Raw genomic sequence first — 24,821 nt, 5'->3', positions numbered from 1 at the left:
TTTTCAAGCACTTTTCTGATACCTGACTGTACCTTGCATCAGCCTCTCCCAAAACACACCAGTGAAAGATCCTAGTATAACATAGACAACAGTGAACAGATCATTGTCCATTTTTAAAAAGTCTTTTAAAATTTAAATGTGTCAGGTTTTTTTTGTTTCTCTTTTTTGCTTTGGTGGAGATGCTTGTGCCTAAAGCCTTAGAGTTTTTTAGCTAACAGCTCCTGAGTAAAAATACTTTCTTGAAGGACTTTATTCCAAGTGCAATACAGACCATTTGTAACTGTCCCTGGCATTTCTGTGGGTTTTATTTTTAGGAAGTAAATGTTATGAACCATTGTGCCTTAGTATACAAAATTAGTAAGCAAGGTCTTAGTTTGTGCTTGACCTTTTTAAAAGTTGTTCTTTTTCTGTTCAGTTCTTTGTGTTAATCAAGTATAGGTACAGTCAGCTTCTCCACTAGTACTGAGTCCCTCAGTCACCTAAATTGTGCATGCTCTACTGTTTCAGCACAGTAGTGCTTGCTTTTCTGAGTTTCTGTTTTCCTCTCCTTTTTAACTTTCCTTCGAATCTTCATTTTCCAGTGACTTCAAAAACTGATGTTGCTTATAGATGCTTCTTTCAGGTGTACATTTAGAGCTGTCAAACCCTTTCAGTTTCCCAAAGCCAAAATGTGCCATGTTTTTAGAAGGCCTGTGTCTGCATCAGATAATTTTCTCCTATGTGTAGAATGCGCAAGGTTCTTGCTCAGCTTTGTGAGGTGTTTGGAAATATGAAGTGCTTTTCCTTCTGCAAGTGCAGGCACTGTGTACATGAAATAGCTTAACTTGTCGTTTTAGACGTCAGCAAGAATGTGCATGATGCTGAGCAGGAAAGGGGTTTGTTTGACAGCACCATCATGTACACGTAAACTTGCATGCCTCTCTCCTTTGGTATTTACCTTGCAGCAATGCCTTTTTTTCCTTGCCTTTGCACATCAATCTTCTTGTCTTTACCTTCACTTTGCTTTCCCACCCTCTTTTTCATCCATACCTGTTCACTAATTGTGCCCCCTCCCGCTCCCCAATGATCCAGGCCCCTTGATGCTGCCGACCGCTGCCAACGTGGTGGAAGCCTGTGGGACGCATGGGCGCCGCCGAGGACGCGTGCTGCGGACGGCCAGTACCCTGCCTTTGTCCATGAGCGCAATGTGAAGAACGCAGCAATGCATAGCGGTGCTGGTACCTATGCTGGCCAAACCACCATGACCAGTCTCTGAGACCTGGGCCTTTCTAGAGTTTGAGACTGCTTTTAGCAGGGCCTGGGAAAACTACATTTTGAGCTGTCTCTTGAGATCAGGACAACATACCTGAAGCTGACTATAGAAGGGGGAAAAAGGCTTTTGTTACGAAGGCTCTACGTATCATGCTGTTGGTATTTAGTCTTTAAAGATTAAAAATAACGTACAGACCACTAGTGAGCTATAATGTGGTTTCAAAAATCTTAGATGGAGAATGTTACTGCCCCTCCTTTTGAACCATGATTATGGAAAATTATCTAAGATAGCTGGCTGATCTGGAAACTAACCTTTTTTTAATCTTCTTTTAACAAGTTCTCTTCTGAAAAATACTGTTTGGAAATGGAATTATTTTAATTTTTTAAGAATAAAATTATCAGAACTCCTGAAAAGGCAAAGAGTAATTTTTTTTTTTTTTTTTTTTTTTGCTTTCTAGAAATGTTTCCCTTTTTTTGCTGCTATGCTCCAGATGAACTGAAACAGAAGTATTTCCTGGCAAACACCAGTTCTGCCATATGATTCACAAAGTTAATTGTTAAGTCAGCTTCATGGTTCATTGGTGTTCTTGGAGGCCTTTAACAACATGAAGAAACTACTTTTACCTTTGAATTCACTGTTTTTTCATGTGTTTTCTGAAGTTAGCTTCTTTCAAATTGCAACATTGCTTTCCCATTTTAAAAAGTGGGGTGAAAACCAAAAAGAAGAGAAGTTGTGGTGGAGCACTTCTAAAAGTCACTTCTGTTTGGCTTTTGGCATAAAGAGGGTATTTGCATGATTATCAATTAGTTTAAATAAGCTTCAGATTGCCCCAGGGCCCAGAAATCCAAAAACGTTGTTTTCAGTTGTTCAGCCCACAAGAACCAAGTAAGTCTCAGCTGAGACATAACTTTATATTGCCTGAGATGTTTTGGTTGCCTCATCCTTGCATCTGACAGTAGGAAAGAAATTACTAATTAAATATGAGTCTCTATTTTACAGGTCTGCTTGGAAGGAAAAAAAAAAAAAGGGATATACTAAATGTCTGTGAGCTCTGCAGAGGTGATTAGAGCCATCTGTTGTGCTGGGTTTAGCTGTAGATTTTGCAAGGTGGATGTTGTGGACATCTGGAGCAAAACAAACATTTTTTATTATTTATAAAGTTGCTTAAGAATATGCAAACGAGAACAGCTGTTTAACTTTAAAATATCATATAATTTCCGTGTAGATGAGGGAGAAGCAGCCACTAATCTGAGCAGAGGAATTTGTGATAGTTATGGTTTCAAAATGCAACTTGTTATTGTTGCAATAACAAGTTTTACAGCACAGTTTTAAATTCAAGTGTTCTTATATAGTTGTCAGGCCACTCTAAGTACTGACTCAGGTGCCAGATAAGTTTTGTGTTGCTGTTAAGGAATAGCTGAGGTTGAAAGATGCCTCTGGAGACAAGGTAGTCCACTCCCATGCTAGAATCAGTGTTGAGTAGAGCAGGTTGCTCAGGACCATGCCAGATACCTTGTATGAATATCTCCAAGGATGGAGGGCTTCACACACTGAGTGATGTGTTACTGTGCTTGACCAACCTCATAGCAAACAGAGAGGTTTTGTTCTTGTCTTGAAGTGGGATTTCCATTTCAGTTTGTGCTTGCCTCTTGTCCTGTCTCTGGGCTACCTTGAGAAAAGTCTTCTGTGGTCTTTATTCCCCTCATGAGGTTTTTATACACATTGATAAGATCCTCCTGAGCATTTTTCTTCTTCAGGCTAAACAATCCTTGGTCTCTCAAGCTCTCTTCCTATGTGCCTCATGCTCCAGACATGGTTTTGTCTTTGTGTCTTTGTCGTGCTCTCTCTAGTATGTCCACGTCTCTCTTGTCCTGGGGAATCAAGAGTTGGGCACAACGCTCAACAGTGCTGAGTAAAGGACTGGATGTCCAAGCCACATACAGTAGCACTGTCATGGACTGCCCTGGGACTAACTGCAAGTTCAGAAATTAAAGCTGTGGCTGAAGTTTTTGTAGTAGATCTTTTGCATGACAGTTCAGATTCAGCATAGGGGAAGCTGCCCTGGTTGCCTGAAACTCACCCTTAGAATTTATGTCTTTTGGTATGGTAGTTGTCACATGCTCTTGCTGTGTAGCTTTGAATCCTGCGTACCTCTGAGGTCTGTGCTGGGCTTACTTTAGTGTGGCTTCACTGACCCATGGAGAATTATTACCTCGATTTCTACTGGCATGATATCTCTCAGAAGCAGATGAAGAAGTACCACATGAGTACCAACACCACCTAGGTGCAGTTTTACAGGGACAAGGCCATGTGCTCTAGGAATAGCACTGACTGTCAAAACACTTAGTTCCATCTTTCTAAACAGTGTAGTGGTGACAGATCTTTGCTTTATATGCACAACAGTTCTGCAGCCAGCTCCTCTTCCTGAAGGCATTTTCATTCCTTTCCAGTTGTTGTTGCGTTGTGTATATTATGCTGTATCATTATGTGGAATTCTCTTGTTGGCGGGGGGAAAAGAGACAGGAATACGGTACTCTGCCTGCTTGGTTAAAAACTGAATGCATGTGAACAGCCTCCAGAAGGATCATATGGCCCCAAGATTTTTTCTCTTGCTTTTATCCTTTTAGAAGGAAAGAGACATTATTTTTTTTCTGAATATATTGCATTTTTGTTTATGAACAACAACAACAAAAATATGGAAAAGCAATAGCCTTAAATTTGCTACTCTCCTTGCCTTTAGGCTTTACTCATTCACTTAATTTTGAGGCATTCAGAGTATTTCAAACTAGCTTGTAGAGTCGATGTGAAAAACTATTCTGTGTCACTACCAGTTTGAAGAAAATTAATTAGTTGGCATGGTACTCTATTCTGTTTCAAGTTAGATTACTTGCAAAATAATTAACTCTTCTGCAGCAAACTCAGATAGTTACAGTATTTTACAGATTGTGTTTTACACACTGAAATGAAATACTCATTTGCTTAATGAGGAAATTAAAAAAGAGGCCACCCTTTGTAACTGACAACTTTCTTTTCAAGTTTTGTGCTCTGTGCTACATAGTAGTATCAATGTGTTTGTCAGGCGAAAAGAAGAAATAATGCAGTAGCTAACTGCCTTAACTGTGGGCATTCCCTGAGCACGCAAAAACTTGTGTGATTTATTAGTGGACTGACAAGCCTTTTGATGAACTAAACTGCTTTGATTATTCCTATGTTAGTAACTATTTGTGTGACTTGAATTCTTGGTATCATTTGTCAGCTTTTCCCAGACTATTTCTTAGAATACACTGATAGCAGTTGGTTGTGAAGACTGGCACTTAACTACTATGGTTTTGTTTCTGGGTAAGTATGGGAACGTGGAAAGCTAATGCCTATTTTGTTCTTGGTTACTGTACACTGGCTGTCACAGAAGCCTTGCCTTTCCTGGGAAGCCTTTGATTATTTCCTTTATGATTGGCATGACAGTTCCTCAGTGTTTTCTGGAAGAAATCTGAAATTCTGTGCACTGACAAAAACAGCATCTTATGCTCTGTGCTTACATAGTCACCATTTATGAATGAAGCCTGCGTGGAAGATTCTCATCTGATGCTTTGAAGAGGGTGAGGAATCTGGACAGCCTGGAAAAATCTGTTGCTCTTTCAGGAACTCTTCATTTGCACTTACAAATTCCAGTGTCTGAGGGTGTACCCAGTATGACTTTCTTCTTGTGACTGCCTATCTCAGGGATACTTGGAGTAGGTGCTTCAAGTAGGCGCTTCCTGCTTGAATCCTGGCTTAGGAGTTTTTTCTTGAGTGCAGATGAAATTTGTTTAGTTTCCCTGAAACTTGCCTTGCTGTGATGCAGGGGTGAAGCTGCAGGCACTTACCCCAGTTATCTGTGCCACCTCAGCCAGTCCTCCATCAAATGGCAACAAGGTTTACTACCACCTTTCACCACTTTAATGTATGTCGTACACTGCTTTTGAAGCAACACTGGATGTTGAGTGGGCCATTGGAATATGCTACCAGATTTCAAGACTATGTTTATCTATCAAGCAAGTTTTTGAATCAACTCTCTTGTCTGTCTGCAGTTACTGCAGTTGTCAAATGGGGAAAAAAAAAGGCTAATTTCATTTTTCACTCACATTATTAGCACTAAACCAGAGATACCCTGTAATCTGTCTCAGAGATATATGTTTAAGAGGGAAAGGATTCTTTTGGGTTCTTGAACAGAAGAGGTGTTTTCTTCTTAGAGTTACTAGTGACAGGGACTGCTTCCAAATTCCAGGAGCTGAAGGGGGAGGCAAGGAGAATTAACACAGTAGTGGTAAGAGAGAATCTGGTCTCAACTGTCAAGTAGGAAATGTCTCTGTTGGTGTATAAACGTAAGTTCTGTTGTGGTGGGTACTTGCTTGGTGTCATCGTTCTTGTGTTTGGGACAGGACTTTCAAAAGCAGTGTTGCAACCAAACTTCATGTAAGTGTGATTGTTGACTGAAATGGACAACATTGGCAGCTGTGTGCACAGCCTGTCTGGTTACCCATCCTGTTCTGCAGCAGTTGTTGTTTCTGTATTTGTTAGAGTTTGCTGTTAGGATGGTTTTAGCTGCTCCTGAACTTTACAGAGATGCATGAGATTCCTGACTGTTTGCACAACATAAGCATCACAATACAACTTTTTGGCTTGTAATTTGTTTTCTGTTTTCATTATAAATACAGATGGATAGGGCATAATGGAAAGGGAATGTTTCCACTGGAAAGCAGAGGAGGTGAAATGAGTGAGGGGAAAAGGGTGTGGAGTATGTGCTGTAGTTCATTTAAAATGTTGTGTGAGGATTTATTCATGTCTCTGCTCGTGTTAATAAAACTGAAACTAGCTATAGGTATGCCTAATCATAACAGTGTCTAGTTAGACCTATGCAGTGCACCCTTCTGCCCTTTAATAGCTTACAAGTGTTGAGTGAAGTGCTGTACAGACAGCTTTTACAAACAGTATCATCTTCCCTCCCCCTAACTTCTCATGTAAAAAGACTAAAGCACACCTTGAGTTTGTTACAAAAACTTCAGTGTTTGATCCAAAATGTGTATTTAACAGATAAAAAAATCCTCCTTCCTCCTTTCAGTCAGTATGGACCTGTTGTGTTATGAAGTCATTTCTACAGACATGAAATGCTCCCTTGTTTTTTTAAACTCGTTGAAAGCCAGTGTCAATCTGTGATGGTTTGGGTGTTACCACACTTTGGAAAACCACCCAGTCTAGACCTGGCTGCTCTGGAAATTGAATGAAGCTTTTTATTTACAGCTTAGCACAACATACAAGCAGATATTTACAATATATACAGCAATATACAAGTTAAAAAGTAATACAGAAACACAACAGCCCTCCCAGAAACCTGAGTCCCTGGGACGGGCTCTCAACCACCCTTCCACCTTCCCACCCCTCTGCCTTACCCAAGACTTTGCCTTACACTCAAGGTAGTTTGGAGGGTTTGCCAGGGGGTTAGGAAGCAGGTGGATTAGTCACATAGATGGCAGGTTAGGTTAGAGAGAGAAGTTCAGCCCAAAGCCCAGAGTGTGGCTCTGTTATCTATGTTTGTGTTCTTGTTCTTATACATCTCAGCAAGCCTATGAGTGAAGTAGACATCACCATTGTTTCCTTTTCACAGCCTATAATCTAATTCTTCTCACCAAAACATTCTAGCTAGGCTCAAACTATCACACAATCTGAAACAGTTCTTGCAGAATGTGTCTGGTTACCAGAAGACAGGATGAAATAGGTTGCACATGTGAAAGCTTTTTCTTGGTACTGGAAGAGTGGTAACATGATTGTGTGTGTCTCTGCCCATCTTTCTGCCTTTGCAGCATACCTCTTGTTGATTTGCTAGACAGCACGGAGTTGCCAGAAACTTGTGTTGATGAAGCTGTAGGCCGTCCAGTTGTTGGCCTGGCAACAGGAGACTCAGAAGAGGCTGGCACAAAGGAAGCTGCTGCTGAAAAAGCAGACTCTGATCGTAAGCAAACTTACAGATTTTTTTTCCCTATTATCGTGACGTGTGGGATTAAAGTTAACTGATGAGGTTGATATGAAGTTATTTCCTTACAGAAATCCAGGAGTGTTTTAGGAAGTTGCTTTAGATCACATGCATAAAGATAGTTTTGCCTACCACTGGGACAACAAAAATCTGTCAGCTCTCCAGCTGGAAGAGGGCCTTATTTCCAAGGGCAAAGGTGCAAGGAAACAGTCATAGTTTTTCATGGGATCTGGCTTTGGCCACAAATGCATGGAAGTGCAACTATCTGAGCTTAATAATTAACACTTGTTGCTTGCTCACTGACTGTTACTGGCTGGGTAAATGAGCTTTCAGGAGCACTGCACTGTTGTTACTAAGCACATACAAGACTGGAGGCTTCAAAGCCATATTGAAAGTTGAGCAAGTAACCTTACCCCATCCCTGTCCTTCTTTCCACAGGGATGGAGTACTAATTGAGGAAGTATGCAAGTTACAAGTCAACTCCACAGTGACAACAGAAAGATGATAATTTTTTTGTCTTTTTCAGCCTTTGAAGATGCGTTTCTAAAACTGAAACAGCTGGAGACAGAGCGGAGCAGCCCCGTGCCAACCGAGCGTCCCAATGTAAACATAAACATACAGGTACATGGGCTTTCTCCCTAGCAGAGCTTCTGAGTTTCATTCAGATCTCTCTGAAAAGTCTTGGACTTACCTTGGGCAATTTGCAAGGTTTTTAAGAGTATAAATAACGTTGGGCAATAGTAAAGGAAATACAAATAGGCGCTGTTAAATATAAACCTGTGTGACAAGGCAGTGAGGGAGAGATTAGGGCAGAGGTGCATTTGTACATGTGCAGCCTGGTGAAATTTTCTGAAATAAGTGGGAGTAAAACTGATAAATGCTTGAAATGTTCCTCAGTTGTCTGTATCTGTAGGTTACTAACTGTGCAGTGTTGTATAGTTTACCCTCTTTTATGAGAGAGTAAACTGCTTTCCTGGTGTTCTTTTAGTTGCCTTTGGTAAGCCTTCCAGAAGTTTTGTTTTGAGTCAAGTTTGTTGGTGACTCATCCCTCTTGTTAAGTAACCAGTTTTCACCTGCTTTTTGAAGTAGGTGTTAGTGCCCCATGTGTTTACATAGGGAGGAGTGACATGTGTTGATTTAATGCCTTCTTCACAGAGAGCTGAGCCAAAGTATGAGCTTTAGTGCTCTGAATAGCGTGACGGCTCTCTTCTCCCTCACTCCTTTTTGCTTTCCCAGCTTCCTTCTCTGTCATCTCCAGGAACTATTGCATGTTTAGTGAGCCAATAGAGCCTCCAAGGTGGCAAGCAAATTTGTTTTTTCCTCTTTTTTGTTTTGAACTTTTGTTAAGGTGTTAGGCTTCTACTTGGGTTTGGTTTGGTTTGAAGTTGGTAAATAATGAGGTAACTGGGTTCATCAAAGAAAAGCCAGCGATAGTGAAAATAAGGAAGGGGAAGAGAGAGCAGGATTCTCCCCTACAACAACAGTGGACTTTCATAGGTTATCGAACAACTGCACCTATGCAGGATGTTGTTCTTGTTTTTGGAATTTAGATTTTTCCTACTCTGCTTTTCCCAGTGTTAAAGCTTTAGGTGCTTATTACATGGTGAACAAGCAGAGAGATTAAAACACCTGGCAGTGTTATCTCTGTGATACTCTCCCTTGCAGGGAGGCCTAAGGATTTATCTAGCATTCAGTGAAGAAGATATGATTTTTCTTGCTCCCTTAATAGTAAGTTGAATCAAGTGCCAAGGGAGGTGTTAAGTGTCTGGACTAAGACCATTCCTGAAGATTCATTTTTCCTGCTCTGAGTGAGAGGAGGCTACTGCTTTGGTATGCTTGCAAACAGCTGCAGGCTGCGTGGCTCATGTCCCCTTTAAGGACCGTTGTCAGGGATGCCCTGAGCACCTCTCTGTTTGGTGAGTGTGTTGCAGAGATTACCAAGTCACTAAGGAGATTAGTCAGTAGCCTGTAGGTCCTGTTATGCCCAAACACTGCCTCTGCATAAACTGGAGCAGACTAACACAGTTTGTTTCAGAGTATTTTTGCCTATTGAGCTCCATTTTAGTTCAGAGAGGATAAAAACATTTAGAGAGCAGGAATACGTGCATGAATGAGAAGTAACCTGATGTATGGATCAGCAGTATGTCAATATGACTCTTCAGGTAAAAGAGACTTCAGCCTTTAAGAAGGAAGTGCAAACTGTATTATGAAAACGTGAGTGGATCATCAGTGGTTTCCCTTGGTTAGAAAAGATTGAATAAAGATTTTCAGTCTGTGATATAGCTCATTGAGAGGTCGCTTGAGAGTGCTTGTTTAAAAAGACAGACAAGGATTAAAGGCTGCCACTGTATACTTTAATTTCTATATGTTTCAAATTGCAAAGATGTGCAGGTTACAGTAACACCATCTGAGCACACCCAGTGGTGGTTGGAGATCATGGTTAATGGCTTGGAAATGAGTCCTAAAGAGTGACCTTGGAACAGCTGTTAAAAACACTTTGTTTCCTGCTTTTCAAGGCTGCTTTAGAAAAATAATATGTATTTCCACCTGCAGTGTTACAAAATGTACCGAATGGCTTTCCTTCTGCACTCAGTTTTGCCCTTAGTCTATTCAGGAAAGAACTGTTTATGACATCTTCTGACTGAACTGCAACACGGCCACTAAAACCTTGCAGTGAGCTTTGTGGAGCTTGCTGTTACTTCAGATCAACGCAGTGTTACAGTGTTCTCTCTAGAAGCCTGTCATTACCATTGCAGGATGTTTGTTCTCCCTTAAGTTTTGCCAGTGAAGATACCAACCTCTGTACAAACAGCTGCAGCACATAGAACATTCAGTGAAGTGCATTGGGCAAAGCACTAGGTTTCTGCTTATGAAGGCTGGCCCAGTTTGGGGCCACGAGCTGCCCAAGGCTGTAAAGTTCAGCTTTGTTAATTAAAAATCTTAAACTGTTTTTCGTAAGGTGTCAGAGATGTCCTGACAATCATCTTTACATAATTCAGTCAATCTTGGTTGATTTCTTTGTTAGGGAAATATTTGTCTGTGTTCCTTTAGAGAAAATGAGAACTCTTTCTAGAATAAGAACTGGGAAAGGGAGAATGAATGGCTTCATTCTTCACCATTGCTTCCTGCCAAAATCCCTTGGGATAGAAGAATGCAACTTTGTCCTTTCCCAGCTTTCACTAGCACAGTGACCAGATCTGACAAAAGAGAGCAAATAGCTCTGAAATATATAGAGACTCTGTTTCCTTCAGCTTCTGAAGTGAAATGAACAATCAAAACTTTACCATGTTTTCGAGTCTGCTCCAGAGGTAGAAATGCAAGGACATGAGAGTCTTCTGAATTTGTTGTCCTCTGTAAACATGTGGAAGTTGCTCCAAAGTCTGCCTATATTAGACTTCACTGTGCAAAGTGATTTTCGGTGGCACTAGGAGCACTGCTTCTCCTGCACAGAAGATTGGAGTTTCATGCCCTACAGATGTTGCCTTTAAGCTTTTCTTACCTCTTTTTCCATCCCTTACTTAGCTCCATGTTTTGATTGAAGAAGAGAGTACAAATACAGTTTGTCTCATACATGCAAACAATAAAAATTTGTAACAAACTACAATATTGACAAACCTCAGAAGCTTTACTGTTGGATGTGAGCAAGTGAAATACTTTGTTAGACCTCTTTGAGGCATTGTCAGGTGCCAGGTGCTTTCCCCTCTAGCTCCATCCTCTTTCCATTAAAAGCTCAGTAAAACACCAACATTTTTTTTTCAAGCATGAAATAAAAAGGACTGAGAAAAATAGATCTTTAATACCAATAGAAATATTCCCATGGCAGTGTAGGACTTGGACTTGTTATATTAACATATTTTTTGTACTACTGAACTTTCCAGAAGTTGAGAGTCTAATTGATAATAGATTAGAGCAACTTAGCTAAGCTGGTTGTTCAGACGGAGAAAGCTGAGATGAAGTTAAAACAAAAAGATGGTGCTTAAAGCACCAGTATACTGATGTCCTCAATTGAAATAATCAAATTCACTGTGTCACTGATAGTGTGCTAGAAATTCTGTTTAAAGGCTGCTGTATACAGCATTGGGTTCAGTTAAGTCTAGTGTAACCATTTAAGGATGATAGGAGTTGGGTACTGTGACTGCACAAATTCTAGTAATTCAGTTTTAATTGTTTCAGACTTCTAGCATTTCCAGCAGCTTCTCTGAAATAAAACCACTTCGATGTTTATGAAAACAAACAAATTAATTAATTATTAAACTGTGTGCTTAGACACCACTCGGTGTCTGATACTCATAGTCCTTAGCAACACTGGTGGGTGGTCGTCCTCAGTTTTTAGGTTGATTGTGATCCTTGAGTATCCTGTGAAGTTCATTGCTCACCTGGGTCAAACATTTAAAATGAGGTCTCCTTTAGATGGTCTTGCAAATTCCTGTTTGGATATCCTGAAAGGTGATTTAGAGGGAGACAAGAAAAGGAAGTGTTTTCACCCTCGCTAAGGGCCAAATACGTGGAAGTTCTCACTAGTGTTTCTGGTGAATGAAACAAGGTAGAAGGGACAGAGAGCTGCATAGGGGGCAGATAGTCACCCCCTTTTAGCTTCTCCTTCCTGCTCTCTCTGCATGATGGGCTTCATTCTTCCTCAATACTCTGCAGCTTACGCAAGTAGGAGTGCAGCACTATTGTGCCTGCTTTGGGGCATGTTGCAGAAACAGCAGCACCTGCCTCCAGGAAAGAGCCTATTTGAGCCAGGAGGATGGCACACGGTGAGGAGAGCAGGACTCTGTCTCCCCCTGCTGAGTCATACCCTGAAGAAAGGTCCCAAGATTTTGTTTCCACTAAGTTAATTAACTGCTGTCGTTAATGAAATAGCAGTTAGTAGATTGAATGTTTAATTAACATTTTACAATTAAGGAATGCAGTTCACATAATGAAACACACTGTAGTGAAGGTATATAATGTTTCCTTATCTTCATTATGTGTCTGGCTGCCAGTTTGCTCTGATACAATCAGTGACGGGAGAGGTAACTATTAGCACTTTAAACTGTTGTTCTAAATTATAAATAGATTTTAAGGTAAAAATCTTCCAACTTGCATTTCAGAGTAAATTACCAGCTTGCAGCTGGGCTGTACTGCTATGATATAATAATGATGGTTGCTATACTGATCTCCTGCAAAGTTAGGATCCCCTTCAGTTCTTGCATAAGGTGCTTTTAGCACAGCACTTGGCTTTATTTGTTTTTACAATCTTCTGGGATTTTACAGCTGAGTTCCAAAATAAAGGAATAAATTGCTTTATTTCATTTTGGTACAAATATACTGACTTCCCTCTCAGAGCCTTGTTGTTACTTGGAGATGTTAATAAATTTCATCCCAAACACTTCCACATCTGGGAACTGCTTCTGATAAAGATTTTTTTCACGCCTAGGATGAAGTGGTAAAGTTGACAGAAAAATGTCTTAACAATGCAATTGAGAGCCCGATCGCAGCAGCAACATGGCTTCCAGCAGACATCAAAAGCAATATCCTGAAGGCCCAAGCAGAAGCAGGACACAAGGTAAATACTCAACTGATAAGGACTGTGACATTCTGAAATGTTTAATTTTTCTTCAGTTACGTGGTGTTGGGGAAGGTGCTTTGCAGATAAGGCTGCTCCAAGAGCCAGAGTCGAAGGCGGAGTAACAGCCTTTCAGCCTTTCTTCACAGTAACAGTAGTCTAGTACTGGAACAGCTGCTGCAGGAGAAATCTCCATCCTTGGTGATACACAGTGTGTAACTGGACAGGGTCCTCAACAAGCCCTGGTTTCAGTGGTAATTGACTTGGATAACCTCTAACAGTTGCCTGCTAAGCAAAAAAATACTCTCTGACTTGGACTTTGCTTCTATCACGTCCTAGTAAATTTAGTAGCAAGTAATGGTCTTTTGTTTGGCTACATTGGTGAATTGATTTTTCCACACTGAAGTTTACACACAGAATTCATGTTTTATGTCCCTGAGCAGTAAATGAACAACAGGTTTTCATGCTGGAAGGGAGACACTCAGCTCTTCTGTGAATCTCAGAACTGACAAAAGATGGAAACAGGTATCAGAAACTTATGTTTTTGTTCACTTTTTCCTTGCAGGTTGTAAGAGAAGACAGTTTGGCAGGTGTCAAGAATTCCAATATTCAGGATGCTGTTACCAGGTACTGAATACATTTGAAAGAAATACATGATCTAGTTATTCGAGTACAGCACTGAGAACCTGCAGTTCAGGGTGGTCTTCCTCATGGCTCAGAGACCATTTTATTTTATCTTGTCATAGTGTAGCTTAACCTGGGGAGTTGGAAGTGTTTTTAAAATGTAAACCAACAAGCAATGTAGTTGCTAGGTTTTATTATATATAAAGTAACCCAGATTCTTTTTATTCTTTCATACTTTAATTTGATAAATCCTCCAACAGCAGCTTCAGTCACTGCAGTTATTTCTGTCCTGTGAACAAATTCACTGTGGCAAAAAGGGCTGGGTCTTCAGTAGTTGTTTTTTAGTGGAGGGAGGAAAATTGTGAACAAAACCCTGACACTGACAATTGACTTCCTGGGAGTTTCTGAATCTGAAACGATTGGTAGCTCCATTGAAAAAGTTTCTTGACCGTTTGTGAAGATGAGCATGTGTCAGGCCTCAAGGAACACATGGGAATAGTGAATAAAAATTCACATCTAGAGATCTCAAAAATAGGCTGTCACAAGCAATGCATGAAGAGCTTTCCATGGAAGGTTGTACCTGTTTTTTGTTTTGTGCCAGGAACGTTCTCCCTTCAGGCAAAACACAAATTAATACTCCAGCCACCAGTCCTGTATTTCAAGACTCAAGAGAGCTGCTTAAAGCAATCCCTGCTTCAAACACCTTTGTTCTGTAAGTGATTCAGGAGAAACACATTTCAGGGGTAAGGGAACCATGTGGAGATAGTCATAAACAGGCCTGAAAAGATGAGGAGCAGTTGCTGAGCATTTAGGCTACATCTAACTAAGCAGGTTTACTGATGCATCTTTAATTACCATTGCAACAGTTAATCAGTGTAGCCAGGCCTTGGGGTGAGTATCCTAGCAAGCGAATCTCTCTCATCTTCTGAAATGACTGAAATATCTGACATTCTGCTGCCCCTGGCTCTAGAGAGGAAGATAAGAGGATGGCAGGAAAGCCTTCAGGCAAATTAGAAATGAGCTGAAGAAGCTCCTTTGAGATCGAAGACGTTGATACTGTTAGGTATATACACGGCTGTAGCTGAAACTATGAAAGAGAGCAGTTATCTGCATACATTTACTTCAACACACTCTCAAACGTCAGTCTTCTATCTGCATCATACAGAACTGCTGTCAAGTTCCTGGGTTGAGCCATCAGGGAAGCAGCGCTGCTTCAAGCTATCGGGGCAGTGTGCTGATGAGAATGTTTTCTCCTTTCAGTAACACACTAAATGAGGACAACACTGCCTCTAACCATGAGGACTTGCTGATTCCAGCTACTCTGGCTCCAGCTCAGGAGGCTGCTGTTTCAAAGGTATCACCACCTGCCAGCCTGGAAGGTTTCTGTCTGTCACATTCGGAGCTACTGATGCCTCGGGGCAAGCACAGCAGACCTTGCTACATGCTTCTCATAGCTCCCTGAATGCCAGTCGTTAGTGAATGCCAAAGAGTGCTTTCTGGAGCAGACAAGGGACACTACAGATCTCTCCAAAGACCATTTCTGAGTGTCCTTTCAGGTTCTTTGCTTGACCTATATTCTTCTGAACTGATAGTTTTCCTCACTGGTCGGGAGCCTCTTAAAGTTCCAGATGCTTCAGGAAAGAGACTGCAGGGGTGAAATCGTGACACAGGCAATCCTTATCAAAATAATGAGAAGCTCAAATTGAAATGTTTAATTGCTATATTCTAGTTACCCTAAGGATAAGGTATTTTTTAACTGGACTCCATGAAATGCACATAGTAATTCAGAGGCAAACTTTTCTGTCAGTCTCCAAATGGAAAGTGGAGTCCAACGCTGAACTCTGCTGTTACTTCAGCAGACTGAGGGGTTCGTCTGGACTGCTGAAACATGGTGCGCTTCAGCTGTTGTCCCTCTACACTGGTATCATGTAGCTGATGCCATTGAATAAATATCAGTTTCATCTCCTGGTTTCAAATGCTCAGCTCACAGACCACTGGCCTTGTCAAATGGTGGAGTAGCCCATATTTGCACAGGAGAGTGGGATAGTTTCTTACATGGCAATTCCAGTATGTTAATGAGAACATGTGAAATTAAAAGGCTATTTAAAAAAAAGATCATATGGAAAGCTTTGAGAAAACAGACCTGATGAACAGTGGTGGTCATTAAGGACACTCGTTTATAATTTGGGAAGCCACTAGAGTATTCAGCAGACCTATCTGGTTACTACTGGGAATTCAATTCAAAACTGATTTATTCCATAGAGCACTCCAGATGACCAGGACGTTTCCTTAACATCACTGACAGAGAATCTAATTGACTTTACAGAAGCCACACCTCGGGTAAATGTATTTCAAACCCAAGCTTCTTCTTTCACCCACACAGTGGTTTTTACTCATCAGCTCTCTTCTGGCTTTAGTATCTGCTCACCAGGCCTGGATCTGCTGCAGTGGTGATTAACCTGGATCACACGTTTATACGCTGCTACTTGAAGGATGGCTGTAAACCCTACAGCTTTGTAACTGAAGTGAAGGAAACTGAAGAGCTAATTTATATCTGTGCCACAAGAGCCTGTAGTCTTATTTTAGTACGCCTGCAAGTGCCAGCCAGACTGCATCTCAGCCTTTTGGGTACATACAATTACAGAATGGTAGAGGTTGCAAGGAACCTCTGGAGGTTACTTAGTTCAGCCGCCCTGCTAAAGCAGATTCACCTGGAGCAGGTTCCACAGGACCACATCCAGGCAGGTTTGAATTTCTCCAGAGAAGTTACATGTAAATATGTATATACACACAGAGACATATTTGTTTGTGTGTGTATAAATAATACAGGGATTGGACAAGATGACCTTTGAAGGCCCCTTCCAACCTCATGCAATCTGTGAAATACTTGGAAAATAAACATTTAACACAAATTAACTCTTTTATTTAGATACAGAACACAATATAATATCTGCTGGTGAAAGAGTTGTACTGTGTGCATCAAAAAGAGGGGGAAGGAGTAGAACTTTTAAACTGTTCACAGAAATGTGTTCTCAGTTAACTTTGTCCACAAAGCAGAGAAAAACTGGGTTCAGTTTCCTTTTGGAAGGCGGCGCTATGCCAAAACTGCTCCCAGGATGCTGCTGTGTGGGTGCCAGTTACCTTTGGGTACAAAGTCACATCATCTGTAGCTGACCACTGGCACAGTTCAAAGACTCGAGATGGATAAATACACAAGCTCATGTTGGGAGGCAGTACTGTTTTGGGAGGCAGTGTTGTTTGGAACATGATCTCAGCTACTTGTAACATTTTCTAATGAGCATCTCTCTGCTTTTTGTAGGTGTCTTCTCAGCCCATAACAGCACCGAGGTGGTTAGTGCCAGTGAGTTATTTGACCATTCCTTAATAACAAGTTAAAAAACCCTTTTGTTGTGATTAAGAAACAGGAGTTCTAGTACAGTATAATAATTTGTAGTAACTTGAAAGCCTCTAAAATAATGTACCAGACCAAAAAGCCACTATACTCAGCTGGATTAAATCAGACAACATACATATCCTGTTAGTATTTGAACTTCATTTTTGCTGTGTTACATTGCAGGTAAATGCCATAAAGTTTAAGAATTGCTTTTAGTGAAGCCCACCTTGGAACTTAATGCATCTTATTTTTTACTCTTACAAGTAAATCATATTGAAAAAAGTCAGCTTGTCTTGTCCTGGCAGTTTTTTTATTTCACTTCTCTGTTTCATTCTTTACAATTCAGACTGGACTGATATCCAATGGACCTCTGGGAAACGATGTTGCCTTGGCTATGAAGGCAGCGAAAGGCAGCACAGAGACTCTCTTGTCATCAACTGTATTGCCACCATCCCACCAGACATCTGAAGTCCTTGCAAGGTAAGGTCTCCTCAGCACTCACTCCAGAAGCCCGTGTGTGGTAGAAGGGAGGTACATGCTCTTACTGCTTCTATTTAGCTGTAGTGGCCATGTGGGTACAATGCTGTGTTCTGCAGTGCACAGAGCTCTAGTTGTGTCCACTTTATAGCATTTGATACCTCGTCAATAAAGAGAGCAGCTGATGTGTCTGCATTTTTACATAACATTATTTTGATGGGCAAGAAAATGTAATTCAAGTGAGTGACTGAACAAAGCATGTGAATTTAGGTGGAGCTGGAGATAAGCCTGTTGTCATGGTAAACACTATAAATTCAATTATTTAAAATTATAATGTCACTTTGTTTTGTTTCCTTATCTTCTACCATGTTTTAGTACTGGGCTAAAACAATGGTGCAGGTGATTTTTTAATTTTTTTTTTCTCTGAAATGTCTTGACACTGTTTCAGTACCCATCAGGGTGGGGGGATGTCCTCCAGTTATTTCCAAGCTGTAAAGTAGTCAGAGAACAGAATCTGCTGCAACCTGTCCCTCCTTTGCTATTCCATTTTGCTGTGCTGGTGAGGCAGAATGCTAGCAGTGAGATTTAGTGAACCTCTTCTAGTGCAGTTGTGTATGGCAATGATGCTACTGCTGCACTGTGTGGAGTTCATTCACTTTACTCTTCTGTAGTTGTCCGTCGACCTCATTAAATTGTGAGTGGAACAGCTATTAACTCTTCAGAGCAACATTCATCTTTTTCTTTTTGAATCCATCGTGGAAGGTCCTTTTGAAGATGTGTATTTACAGGGCCTTGTGTTATTTGTTGTTTTTTTCTTGTTTTCCCCTTCAGCCCAGTTATTGAGGATGCTACACTAAGAACAAAATGTTTACTCACCACTGAACTCTAGAAGAAGGAATCTTTGCACTTCCTCACCTTGTAAAATCTCAAATCTTCTAACACATCTCCAAGGGATCCTTCCAAAAGACTTGCTTGGGACCAAAGTCTTGCTGAATGGGAGTCCAACAGCTAGCTGGTTTGCTAGGATCCAGGAAGAGACTTCAACATTTACTGCAACCTAACTGGAATTACAGTCTAAACCAGGAACTAAACTTACGTGCACATTTGACTGTCTCCCTCAGAACTGAAATGCCACATGGAAGTTAATTCTGAACATGAGGAACAAAATCTAGTCATATTGTGCTCACACTAAGTTTAGTCCTGCTCACCTTGTGCTGCCTCTCAAGTGTTAATGGAAAGCGTTAACTGTTTTGTTAGCTGTGATGTAGTGTGTGAGGATGGTATTGCTCACCTCTGTAGATTAACGTTGGCGAGGTTAGGAGAACTTGTAGGGCCACCTTGTGGCCACGCTGTGTATGGTGATTCACGGTGATGATGACTGCTTCATACGGCCAAGGGCGTTTTCTTCTGTGTTGTTATTCCCTCTGCTTTTCCTTTATTTTACCAATACATACTGTCCTTTTTGGCCTTAAATTAAGAATCATTGCACCTCTTGTTAGCAATACCTGGGAAGAATGGAAAAAAATGTAGTCCAACAGTGACCAATTGCACTGACTGGATTTGAGCTGCTCACTACAAGCAGGAAAAGAAAAATTAACCTGCCCAACAGCCTATGGCATTAGCAGGCTGCAGCAGAGGTGCCACCTTTCGACACTGGTTAATTCATTCCTGTATGACTCAGATGCATTCTGAGTTGTGAGTTGTAACTGCTGAAGCGGTGATAGGATGAGGACAGCTTACTTCAGGAACTGCTTTTGGGTAGTTTTGTTGTTGTACAGGACTTGGAATGGAAAGAATTTTCTTCTTTTCATTCTGTTTCTAGGTGTTGTTTCCAGATGCTATGGCATGAGGGTGTAATTAGATCAGTTGTTACCACCACCAAATGTCACTGTTCCACTGTTGCAAGTGTCATCTAATAGTTGTGTGTAGAACAAAGAATGGAAAAAGTAGTTTGAAAACAGGAGGGGTGAAAAAAGTTAAAAAGTTCCTGCAAGCAGTTGACTTCTTTGCAGAAGGAAGGTAGGAGCACTTGTAAGAGCTCCACTGAGGTAACAAAGGCCTTTAGGTGCTCAGGTCAAGTACAGGGTACAGTCTGAGTTCTGGTGGCAGGATTCTCATGTAGAGGTGAGCACATGGACCCTGGGGTACAGTCTGTGAAAAAGGCCAATGCAGAGTCAGAGGTAGGAGAGATGAGGGTGAAGCCAAGTTATGAACTCCACATCTCCTAATATGGAAGCACAGATGAAACAAGTGGGATCTTTCTTAGGAAGAGGTTTGTAGATATGACTGGGGTCGGAGGATGGTTTCTGCATAGTGCTGCTGTTTATGAATATTTATATACATGTGGTTCTGAGAAAAAAATTCAGTGTGAGAGTTGGTCCTGTAACCTGTCTGCACAAGTTCACTTCTGCACACCTGCTGCATGCATGTCTCTCAGCATAGACAAAGATTTGGACCAAACCACTGTGGGTTGTGCAAGCACGCTGGTGCCCAGCTAGGCTGCTTCTTTCAGAGCAGGGCAGCTCTTGTGCTTTTGTTGTTGAGATGCTGAATGAGCGTTAAGGAAGAAGCCATGTGGCATTTGTGTGGCCCACTGCCACTCCTAAAAACCCCTGAGGCCTTAATAAGTGAAATAGAGACCCATGGGGAGCTCTTCGGACTGACGTACGAGAGTGGCTCTGCAGACAATGATTTGCAGCCATTGCCTCAAGAACCAAGAGTCAGAATTGGTGGCAGGCATTTCATGTCCTCTTTCCAGCCAGCCCCAAAAGCTGGGCAGACTCCCTGCTGCCCACACTGCCAGCCAGAGGGGAGCTGCTGCTCTTGACTGTGGGAGTGTTTCTGTTCATCAGCCTGCTCGGCTCTGCCATGAATTCCAGTTGAGTATTGGCTATTTTTTATACTTTTAAATCTGAGCCTTATTGCATATTAAAATGTAGAAGGTTCCCAAAATCAAACATCAAATGTCTTATTCTGGATTAATAGCACAGTTGCCAGCAAAGTTGCTGCAGGAAGAGGGAAGCTATGGCTGCAACAGCCTGCTTCCTGCGCAAAGCCAGGACTGTGTGGGGAAGCTTGGCACTTGCTATTGATCTGTTTGCTCAGCAGCTGAGCTGGCATGCTCCAGCTACATGTGTTGGGTGTGTAAATAGACAGAATGCAGTAGCAGCATTTTCTTTAAGGCACGTTTGATATTTGACTCTTCTCCCTGAGTTCAGGAGCTCTGTGAACTTGAATCCCTCCCAAAAGCAGAATAACAGAAGTTTACAGTTCCACGTTGCATGTTGAATAGCATCTTAGAGTCTTCCCGAGCAATCACATGCAGCAGATAGCAAGTAAGTAACACGTGTGGGGAGTGTGTGTCCCTAAAATCGAAGTGGTTCCAAGTAGCCAGCTGATATTTCAGCATGGTTGGCATAGTGGTGATGGGAAGAGAAGGACTGTGTTTGCACATATGCAAGCAACAAAGTTTCGGCAGGGCAAGGTTTTCCTCAGTTTTCAGAGGGTGCTTGAAACTGTATTGGGAAAGTCAACATTTTCGACTGTTGAACTTGCGTTTTCTAGGATCTGGGGCCACAAACCCAACCCAATTTCCCATGATGCCTTGACACTTGGAGCAAATATTCACTCCATTTAACTCAGTGTAGTTTGTTTAGCTAATGCAAACGACTGTTCACATACATACAGGGAGCCTGGTGAGACTACGGTTCTGTCAGCTGAGCAGACGCAGAGGTAGATACCTGAACGTCCTGCGGTTTGGCATTGTTGGTCTGCTTTAAAACTCTGCGTGTCCTGGTGTATTGCAGCTGGCCAACAGGTAACAGCATTACTCATTGCCTGTGTTTTATCAAATACAAATAGGTATAATGCAGCTAAGGTTACAAATGCAGTTAATGTTATAAAGTACTGCCTCTGTACCACTGAAGAACGTGGATTTTCTTATTGATTGGCTGTAAGACCCAACCAGCCTCTGTAAGTGAGGTATTTTGGTATTTGTGTATAGAGATTTGGCACTGGGATGTTGGCAGATTTGCCAACCACTTAAAGGCTGTAAGAGTTGACAGGAATGAATAAATGCATGTTCTGTTGCAGTAATTTGGCAAAAGCCAGCTCCCTGTTTAGAAAAAAAAAAAAAAAAAAAAAAAAAGGCAGAAACAAATGAAAAAAAAACACCTCAGCAACCAGAAATCTCTTTCTTCCTACCAAAGTTTTGTCCCATTGACTTCCCAGTGCGTGTCCCAGCCTGCTGTCATTCACTGGCCCTGTGTCCTCTTGCTCTGTGTGTGTGTGCAGTGCTGGTCAGAGAAGGATGCTTTTGTTAATTCTAAAATTTAAAAAATATATCTTAAACTAAAAATGTGACTGGATCTAGAAGTGGTTTTACTCCATAAGTGATTGGAGTAAAGCATTTCATAGAAATCTTAACATTTGTCTAACATAAAACCCTCAGCCCATATCTCAAACTGATAAATCTTAGGAGATGATGGATGGCAGAACTGCATTTCAGCCTGATCTATTTAGTCCAGCAGGAAGAAAGAGTCTGTACACACTGTGCGTGTGGTAGTGGCTGTACAGGCTTCTGAAATGTGTATGAAAATGTGGGAGTTCAGGCCCTCTTGACTTTCAATAAGGGATTCTTCTCTTCAGTGGTGAGAGGGTTTCATATTAGGATAGTCATACGAGAGGAAAAAACTACTTAGCTGGCAATCAGTCATGGCTAATGAATTGGCTTCAGTGTATTTGATTTGAAATTTAAATCCCACAGATACTTTGTCAGAGACAGCTGTGTAACAGCTTATGTTTTGGTAAAAACTTGGGCACAACTTTGGCAAGAAAATTTGCAGCACCAGAACAGCAGCTCAGATGAACAGTGCAGTTCCATTTGCTGTTTTCAGCCCTTGGCTGTTACCTATCTGTCTGCCCCTGGCTCATTCTCATTTCTTGAAGCATGGACGTGCTGTGAAGATCAGCATGTCCTTCACAAGCAGCACTGGATGTATTTTTCATATTGTGAACCTATTCTGGTACAGCCCTGACCTTCTGCAGATTGTTAGCAGCTATGTTTCATGGCCAGCTAGCATTTCAAGCTGTATGTGGGGGCACAGAGTTAGCAAGCCTAGAAAGCTGTAGTGTGTGTGTGTATATATATATATATAGAGAGAGAGAGAGAGAGAGCTGTTAGACACAGGAATGTCACAGCTTTCAAATGCAGCTGGACAATCATAACTCTTATACCAAAAAATAAACCTAATTCATGCTAATGGCCTTTCAGCGGTGCAGGAGTGATGCGTGTGTGTTTGGTCTGAGCAGGAGCATCACGGTCGAAAGCACAGGGGCCTCTCGACCCTGCTCAAATGGAGGTGTATAGAGTTGGTGTGATGTCAGTAAATGCTGCCCTGTCTTATGGCTGTGTTCAGGAGACCCAGGTGGTGAGCACAGGAAGCCAGGATCTGTGACTCAGCAGCATCATGCGTGGCTCTGTGTGCCCACTGGGCATGGGCAGTGGGTGCTGCCCTGCCTGCGGTGTTGGAGCTTGCATGGCAGGGAGCTGCAGGGTTGTCCTACAGAATTCACCTGCTCATCACTTGAGTTTGCATGAACACACAGCCACTCTCCTTACCTGTAACTGGACGAACTTCTTTTTAAAGTAAGAATATTTTTTTAGCTAGATGTCTGTTTTGTTTTGTTGAAGCCACACTAACTACTGTGTTTTTACTTTTTATATGTAAAACTTGGCAATAGCTATCAATGTGTAATTTATTTGTTGTTTTTTTTATAAACCAAACTGCACCCTCTTCTGTTTAACAGCAGCAATGTATGAAGTATTTTAGGCACTGCACTGAGATCTGTATTGAAATGTACATGGGAACAAGAAACTGTGATTTGTAGGCCACTCAAATTAATCTTGAAATGTTTTTACTGTAGTTTTGTCTTAAATATACCACATCAGCACAAATGTCTTACAGAGTCATCCTTGCATACCGCTGTGCTATGCTGCTGTGGCAGTAAAAGGGAGGTGGGTTGACAAGGAGGTGGGAGTTGAACTGTGAGGGGAGTGTCTGGTGGGCTGCTGCACCCCTGAGACAAAGGTCTGTGGCAGACATGTGCTGAGCACTCCCTGATCCTCAGCTGGAGGAGTCTCCGTGGTCGCTCTTTCACTCTCTGCAGGACTGTGTTTTCTTTGTCTCTGTGCCAAGGTCCCTTGGCAGCTTCCAGTTTAAGGGAAGGGTACCTGAGCTGGAGAAAGGTTTGCAAATTTATTTGCGATGTCAAAGCTGCAGTTTGTTGTCAGTTAAAGTGTACCTTCAGATGGCACCGGAACTTGCAAGTAGATGCTAAAGAAATAGTTTCCTTCTTTCAAAAAGAGCTGAGGTTGTCCAGGAGGACCACCAGGTGCTTGGTGGTTTTGGGAATCAAAGTGCTGAGGTGTGTGCCTCCTGGTTTGAGCTTCCAAGTGTAGTTCCACAACACGCAGACAGAAGTGCATGCTGGTTAACTGAGCGATCAGCTTTTATTTCCCATAAGAACTGTTCCATCTCTGAAGCAGAGTGGTGGTAATGATCATTTAAAGGAAGCTGTTCATTTCCAAACCCCGGCTTTGATGAAATGCTGAAGGAGGCAGCAAAGGGTGACCAAAACCATTTGATCATTTCACAGCAATTAATAAACTCAAGAGAATTATCAAAAGGCAAAGAAATAATTCCATTGTAATTACTAAGCTCATAGAAAGTATTTTCCCTTGGGGAATAATTTGTTGTCAATGATCCCACTGCTAAGTCAGTGAATTTTCTTCAAATCCATTTACAACTCAAAACAGTGAAATGTGTTTGGCTTAGATTTTTATTTACAAACCCCCCAAAACCTCTGTAACTGTCTATATTTTAAAAGAAAGTCCCTCTACCATTCATGCATTGCAATGTTCAGAAACCAAATGGTAATTAAAGACGATGAGTCTGTAGAGACAGTTAGGGTTGATCACTTCTGTTCTCCTGTAGGTATAATCTGTGACACAGAAGCGCATCTCCTGTCTCAGATGCAATTACTGGAGAATGCTGCTTTTTTGTCTTTATTCTCTGGACTGCATTAGTCTGTGGGCACATCAAATACACCTGCAAGCTTCCCTTTTGTTCAAAGACGTTTTAAATCAGCTAGCTTCAGTGGCAGCCCTTCCAGGCTGTACTCAGCCAAAAATGGTGTAGTGTGTTTTGTTCTGTTCCCAAGTAGTTGCCATTAGCTGGAGTAAGTCCATTCATTATTTCATGCAGGCCACCACAGAGCTTTCAGATGGCAGCAGACCCTTTAGTCACTCATTTGGGGCAGTTATCGCTAACTGCTACAGTTATGGAGGAATACCTTATCTCAAGCACATCCACAAACACTTTTCCTCTGTGAAAAGGAGACTGTTAGATAAAAATGTGCCAGGAAACCACTTGAGATGCTCTGAGCATCTTGTTACGTGCTGCTGATAGCACTGGCTGAGATTCGGAAGGGAAGACGACCAGGGAAATGTGAAGCA

At 41.6% G+C, this 24,821-nt stretch overlaps 1 protein-coding gene across 5 annotated transcripts in view; it reads left to right on the top strand.

Moving 5' to 3' along the window:
* EPB41L5 (erythrocyte membrane protein band 4.1 like 5) overlaps positions 1-23,261 on the top strand; it is a 61,278-nt gene extending 38,017 nt beyond the window's left edge. For 3 of the 5 annotated variants that reach the window (XM_064157560.1, XM_064157578.1, XM_064157568.1), the window contains exons 17-26: positions 7,090-7,238; positions 7,786-7,880; positions 12,682-12,810; positions 13,376-13,437; positions 14,036-14,146; positions 14,695-14,788; positions 15,697-15,774; positions 16,754-16,795; positions 17,175-17,308; positions 18,137-23,261. In XM_064157560.1, the coding sequence (XP_064013630.1) occupies positions 7,090-7,238; positions 7,786-7,880; positions 12,682-12,810; positions 13,376-13,437; positions 14,036-14,146; positions 14,695-14,788; positions 15,697-15,774; positions 16,754-16,795; positions 17,175-17,308; positions 18,137-18,194 (952 nt within the window). In that variant the 3' untranslated portion in view covers positions 18,195-23,261. Of the gene's footprint in view, positions 1-1,071; positions 1,666-7,089; positions 7,239-7,785; positions 7,881-12,681; positions 12,811-13,375; positions 13,438-14,035; positions 14,147-14,694; positions 14,789-15,696; positions 15,775-16,753; positions 16,796-17,174; positions 17,309-18,136 lie in introns of those variants that run through there. The other 2 variants (XM_064157583.1, XM_064157593.1) reach the window with 2 other exon arrangements.
* Positions 23,262-24,821: the final 1,560 nt, after the last annotated feature.

Source organism: Pogoniulus pusillus, chromosome 2, assembly GCF_015220805.1.
Source record: "Pogoniulus pusillus isolate bPogPus1 chromosome 2, bPogPus1.pri, whole genome shotgun sequence".
NCBI lineage: Eukaryota > Metazoa > Chordata > Aves > Piciformes > Lybiidae > Pogoniulus > Pogoniulus pusillus.
This window is presented reverse-complemented; position numbering and strand designations above follow the sequence as displayed.